This window comes from Eschscholzia californica, unplaced genomic scaffold (assembly GCF_041429995.1).
Source record: "Eschscholzia californica isolate CP2 unplaced genomic scaffold, dmEscCali1.0.p SCAF_6, whole genome shotgun sequence".
In the NCBI taxonomy this organism is placed as follows: domain Eukaryota; kingdom Viridiplantae; phylum Streptophyta; class Magnoliopsida; order Ranunculales; family Papaveraceae; genus Eschscholzia; species Eschscholzia californica.
Window position 1 is genome coordinate 29,914,983 of NW_028238483.1, and position 5,806 is coordinate 29,920,788.

At 36.2% G+C, this 5,806-nt stretch overlaps 1 protein-coding gene across 1 annotated transcript; it reads right to left on the reverse strand.

Moving 5' to 3' along the window:
* Nucleotides 1-1,320: 1,320 nt before the first annotated feature.
* On the reverse strand, nucleotides 1,321-5,190 carry LOC147533366 (uncharacterized). The gene is made up of 3 exons (XM_086651026.1): nucleotides 4,503-5,190; nucleotides 3,164-3,769; nucleotides 1,321-2,325 (listed from the first exon to the last, which is right to left on the reverse strand). The coding sequence occupies exons 2-3, from the start codon at nucleotides 3,713-3,715 to the stop codon at nucleotides 1,477-1,479; spliced, it is 1,401 nt and encodes a 466-aa protein (XP_086507152.1). The 5' UTR covers nucleotides 3,716-3,769; nucleotides 4,503-5,190; the 3' UTR covers nucleotides 1,321-1,476.
* Between the last annotated feature and the right edge of the window lie 616 nt (nucleotides 5,191-5,806).

The following is a 5,806-nucleotide window of genomic DNA, read 5'->3' on the forward strand; positions in this document are numbered from 1 at the left end:
TTATTTGATTTGAGATTATTAGGGTGTAAATAATGTAGTTGGGCTTTAGGCCATTGTCATGTTGGGCTATAGGCCGGGTTCTTGTTTCAGTTTGAGTGGGCAGTTATTGAGCGTATCACATCTTTGATGTATCAATGCCAAATGTAACGACATACGTAGATCGTAGTCGACTTCCAAAAAAAAAAAAAAAATTATTATTATGTTTATTTTGAACTACCCTACCAATCTATATACGCTTGCACAGGTTTATACGAGTTTGAAATGTCTCAAGATATTATGTTTTATGTGCCATACTATTAGTAAAGCACGTCTCCTTTGAACCAATTAAAAAATCAGGTTGAAATAAATACAAACCGAGTCCGTCATTTCACTTTTGTATGAATAAGATTTCGAAAATATCTTGTTTTCTCTAGTATTATTATCGAGAACTTCTCCACCGTTATAGTGGCTTTATAGATGCGCATATAACACCAGCTGCGAAAAGATAAATATCATGGAGAGTTTTGACCACTGCTTTTGAGGCCATGAGTTTAACCAAGTGGCCTGCACCACTTTGGCCAACCACTCTTAGCACTCTAAGCATGGGATAATTAGGATGGCACTTATACATGGTATGCTTCAAAGTAAAACAATCTTCAACACATTGGATTGATAGTAGAGAGCTCTTGTTGATCTTATAAATCCATATGTTGTTTCTTTCTTTGCTGTAAAAATTTGTACATAGGAAAGGCAACCCAAATGTGTGGTGTAATTACTAGGTCAATGAATCAAGTCAAGTAAAAAAGGTTGGAAGACTAAACCCTAACCTGCCCTCAGAAATGTTTCTTGTCAATTGATGATTCATTCCTCAATACTTCTCTCTGTGCTAAAGTAGGATGATAATAAAAGCAGTAGGACCAAAACTCATGGGCTGGCAGCCCAGAAAAATCAGGACACTCTAAAGTCAGACTTAGAGATGTTTCTCACTTTCTTCTTGGGTCCATTCAGACAGACAACCAGAATCCTCTTAGAAAAGAAACCCTACTAACCTTTCTTGTTTCAATCTTTAATTGCTTTTTGTACCCTGAAATCTTCCTGCCATATAGACTGTTCGGTCGACCATGATTGGAAGTCCATAGTTATACTCACACCTATGATAAACACCTGTGGCATGGCCCATGGGCTTCTCTACGATCAAATAAAAACACTATATGGAGCAAAACGGGCCTCCATCTGAAACCCGCCAATGAACTTATCACCTGAAATTTAAGTTCCATTCGATAATATGCTGGTGGGTACAAAATTGATATTCTGATCAGTAGAGAAACTGTGCAAGTGGGCTGGTGAAATCTCGTAACCGTGAAGAATGAAAATGTAAAATAGATTACAGAGGCAATATAACTGCCATATTATCATCATCATCTTTAGCAGAGTAAATAATGAAATCTAACATCCTAGGATTATAGAAACCGAAAAAAGAAAAAAAAGAATCACTTACTAAACAACCCACCATCGATCAGGTAGCCTCCATTTTCGATGCCAATAAATGGAAGCTCTAGACCATAACGGAAATCCAAAGCTATACTCTAGAGGTTCATCTGCTGCTCCTCCTACTGTCAATGGTAACCATACATATCTTGAATTCCTCAAATCAGCCGGGTTCCACCGATCCGCCATGAATATATACGAGCCTTGAAGGCCCGGTAGAGGAAGTACATATGTGCTCTGAGCAAAGAATGTTGTTTGTCTAGAGATTGGGTTCCCTCCTAAACAAGGGTTCCCTATCGTTTCCCAAGGGCCCATCACCGACTCAGCTGCATGAGCTAGTGCTTCGTTTGGAGCCCAACCAGTGCAACCTGATGTAATCATGTAATAAGTTCCCTGATACTTGAATAGGGCAGGAGCTTCTCTATGTTGGCCCACGAGAACCCTTCTCGTCTCACGGGAGACATCAAGATAATCATCTGTGAGTGGCCCAATGTGAAGTTCACTATTGTCTTCGGAGGAGTAAATTAGATAAGCAATACCATCATCGTCTTTGAAGATTGTCATGTCTCTGCTCTCAAACCCATTAGGTCGTTTACTATAGAGGTAGTCAAAAGGACCTGTGGGGAAATCACTAACAGCAACTCCAACAGAGGCTTTGGTGTAATTAGCATCATCGACATGCATCCACATTACGTACTTTCTTGTTTTGTCATTGTATATAACTTTGGGTCTCTCAAGCACATTGAGTTTGTGAAGATCATGATCTGTGTTGTTTTCTTGACCTGCAAGCACGATTCCTTCGTTCTTCCATGTCCATAAGTCCTTGGATGAGTAGCAACTGACTCCAATAATGTCAACCTGAGGACCAATAGAAAAGAATAAGCAACACTCTGCCCGTCAAGTATTGATTTTGGAGGCTCAACCTAATTGAAACAATTAGAAAAATCAAGTCCGTTAAAGTATGAATGGCATCTGATATCTTATTCCTTCAACTCACCAGACATGTTCAATGAAATTCACTTAAAAGTATGAAAGTAACGAAATTTCACATTTTCATTTATTAGAAATGAAAAGAACTATCATCCACATTATAAGATGATAACAGTCTTTGCTTCTTAAGAATACCCAAATGAAGCACCTCATTCCTGGTACATATCTGTCGTTCAAATTTTCGCATTTATCCTAGTTCAGCAGCTTTAAAGACTCGGGATGGATTTGGTTGTAGTCCACACAGTGACATAAACCTAGTATAAGACATTAAGACTAACTCATAGAACATTCAGTTCATATCTAGCATGGTGTAATATACAGCAGAGAGCGCCGCTTAGTAAGACCATAAGACATGTTTCCTGTTCCAACTGCACCTTTTGATATTCAATCTCATTCTTTCTCCACGGCAGTCTTTTTTGGAACGTCATAGCTACAGCAGTAACATCTACCACATATTCAAGTTTCAAATGTTCTCATAACTCTACATTTCAGTTCTGTAATGCTGATAATGTTCCACTAGTTATTACTAACGTGTGGATGTGTAAGAATGAGTAGTACGTTTAGTTTACAGAAATAACCATTAAAACAACACGGACGTAATATCATGTAAGCATAAGTGAATATAAAGGTAGTAAAACAGTAAAATCAGCATTATAATCCACAATATTCATTATTAAAAGCCGACGAGTTAGATTTTCCAACTTACCCGTGCAGGTCCTTTATCGTAAGCATGATAGGTAGGACCTTCTTTATTTTCTCCATACCAATAATACATCCTAGTTCTCTCAACATACAAAATCCCTCCACCATGAGCCTGAATCGGGTTTCCATCTGTGTCTAACCATATCCTCCCAGGATAGAAATAAAAACTATCATTTCCCGCTTCTTTTCTCGGGTTTATAGCAGTTTTCTCGTCAGGAAAGAACAAATGCCGGATTTGTGAATTCTCATCAAGGAATTCTTCGATAATTGTGGTGGGTCGTTTTGGCCTTCGTTTTGCAGCTCGTGGTGATCGTCTTCTAGGTGGCGGAATTCGGAAACTTTCTTCTTCTATCTCTTCAAGTTCACGAACCAGGGAGAAATGATTCAACCTTAACTCGCTTTCTTCTCCCACCCCATCTCTATGATGAACAAGTGAGTAAAGATGGAGAATTAAAACACAACCTACAAGACCCCAAACTGCCGTAGATAACGAACATCTACTTCCTGGACAACAACAATAAGGAGCTTGTTTCCTTGTTTTGCTCCTAATCTTCATTATCCTCCAGCTTACTTTATCCCCAAGACAATGCTGATATTAAGAAAACACAACCTACATAGATTTGTTCGATCAAGTCGAAGTTAAATTAGAATACAAAGTAACTGAAAATTTCAAAAGTTCAAGAAAGAAAGCAAACACAAAGAGTAAGGGTCAAGGCTAGAGAATCTATGTAGAGTTCTAAATAAACGAAATCCGAGCTTCAATATATTAGGTTCAAATGCCCTAAACCTAAAAATTGTAGAAGCAATTTTGCTCATTTGGGTCTCCTCTATAATCATCAAATATGAATAATTGAAAAGGATTATGGAAAGAATATGAACCACTAAAGTGCCCTAACAACTATACAAAATTCCAAATTAGTCTCTTTGTATATAATATATTTTGATCTAATTATTCTTTTTGTCAACCACACTTACAAAAAGAAATAAGGAACCTAATGAAGTCATCAATGGAAAAGATTCTTCCAAATTAAAATAATTCTAAGCAAAAAAAGGAAAGTAGGAGTTGTCAAAACAGAATACATAACTAATCAAAGATTAGTAACAAAATATAAATACAACCCATATACAAGAAGATCAATTAGAACTCAAATTCACAAGTACATAACTTGAGATTCAATTAAAAAAAAACCTTTGAAGGGGAAAACAATAAAATCAATCAACATAGCAAAAGGCACACTAATTACTCAAATAACAAAATATAAAGGTTTTTTCCTTTGGTTAGATATTGGGCAAAAACAGAACAAGTCAAAGATGAACAAAAATGGAAGACATGAATAACTTGCCTGTTAAGATCTTGATCATGAATGTAGCAATTCCAGACATGGGTATGATTGATATTACTCTCTGCAACATCCGTTGACCCACCAAAACCCCCAACTAATAAGATCAAGTTCCCCTCTTCTCAATCTCTTCTTCTTCTTTTTCCCAATCACAAGAGAGTGAGAGAGAGAGAGTCTCTGTTATTGGGTAGCTAGTCTATTTCTATTTGAGTAATGATATGGATTTAGATCTCTCTAGTCTAGTCTAGATTGATTACTTAAACCCAAAGATCTTTACCTAAAATCAAAGACTTGTAACCAAAGATGTCTCAATGAGAAATACTACTGTAGTAGTAAATTTGGTAGCAGACCCACCATTAATCTCTCTCTCTCTCTAAAATCTATTTATAGTCTCTTCTCTTCTTTCCCTTAGTAGTAGTGTAGGATGAAGACAATATGATTGATGATAAGTCGGTGAAGAACAGAAATCCTTAATTAAGATCTTATTTCACCAGTAAGGACACGGCATGTCTGCCCCTTAATGGTTCAGAGTTGTTCAGACTTAAGAATAAATCTCAACCCTTCAAGTGGCACAAAATTTTCAGTGATAAGATCTAACTTTTTAGTGATCCCAATAACGGAAAAACAACAAGTGGCATATTTATGACTCTCAAAGTTTAACTTTTGACTGATATTTTTGTTCACCCATATTTCTTTTCTTGTTAAATATTCATTAGTTGTTGGTGGTGTTATTTTTAGTTGTTTTTTTTTTTGTTGAAGGGTGTTATTTCTAGTTGTTAAAAGGTCAACTTACTACTTATTTTAAATGGATTTGATTCTAATAATGTGTAGATTTAAACCATTTGTATAGAATATTACAATTTCTTCTATAGGTAAGTTGTATAGATGCTTGTTTTGTTGTGAGCTAGAAATATTAGGGTCATATCAACCACTTTGGTTGTTTTTTGCCACAATTTATAAAGTAAATAAGTTTTAGGGAGATTCTATGTACATTTTGTGATCATCCATAAACACCCTAATTAACTTTTACTTCCAGCTCCTGTTGATTTAGTTTGTTTATTTGGAGCGCCTTCGGCCAAGTCATTTGGTGGTGTGTGGGTACTCAAAGTCAAAGGCTCTTTGAAGTGTCTATAACTAAATCCAAAGTGCCTGTAAGATTTTTCGAAGTCTCTTAGACAACGATTTTTTTGGTAAGATGATTTTGGGTGAGTGTTAAACCCCAATTTGGTTTAATGTGTAGGTCATTTATTGACTTTTTGAATTATTTGAGAAGAAAGTATCACATTAGAGCAGATTATGAAGTTTAG

What these genes read in the sequence shown, in the direction of transcription:
- LOC147533366 (XM_086651026.1), bottom strand. Translation starts at nt 3,715, where the DNA reads ATGAAGATTAGGAGCAAAACAAGGAAACAAGCTCCTTATTGTTGTTGT. An exon ending in ACGATAAAGGACCTGCACGG is followed by an intron (nt 2,326 to 3,163) that starts GTAAGTTGGAAA and finishes ATTGGTCCTCAG; the next exon opens with GTTGACATTATTGGAGTCAG.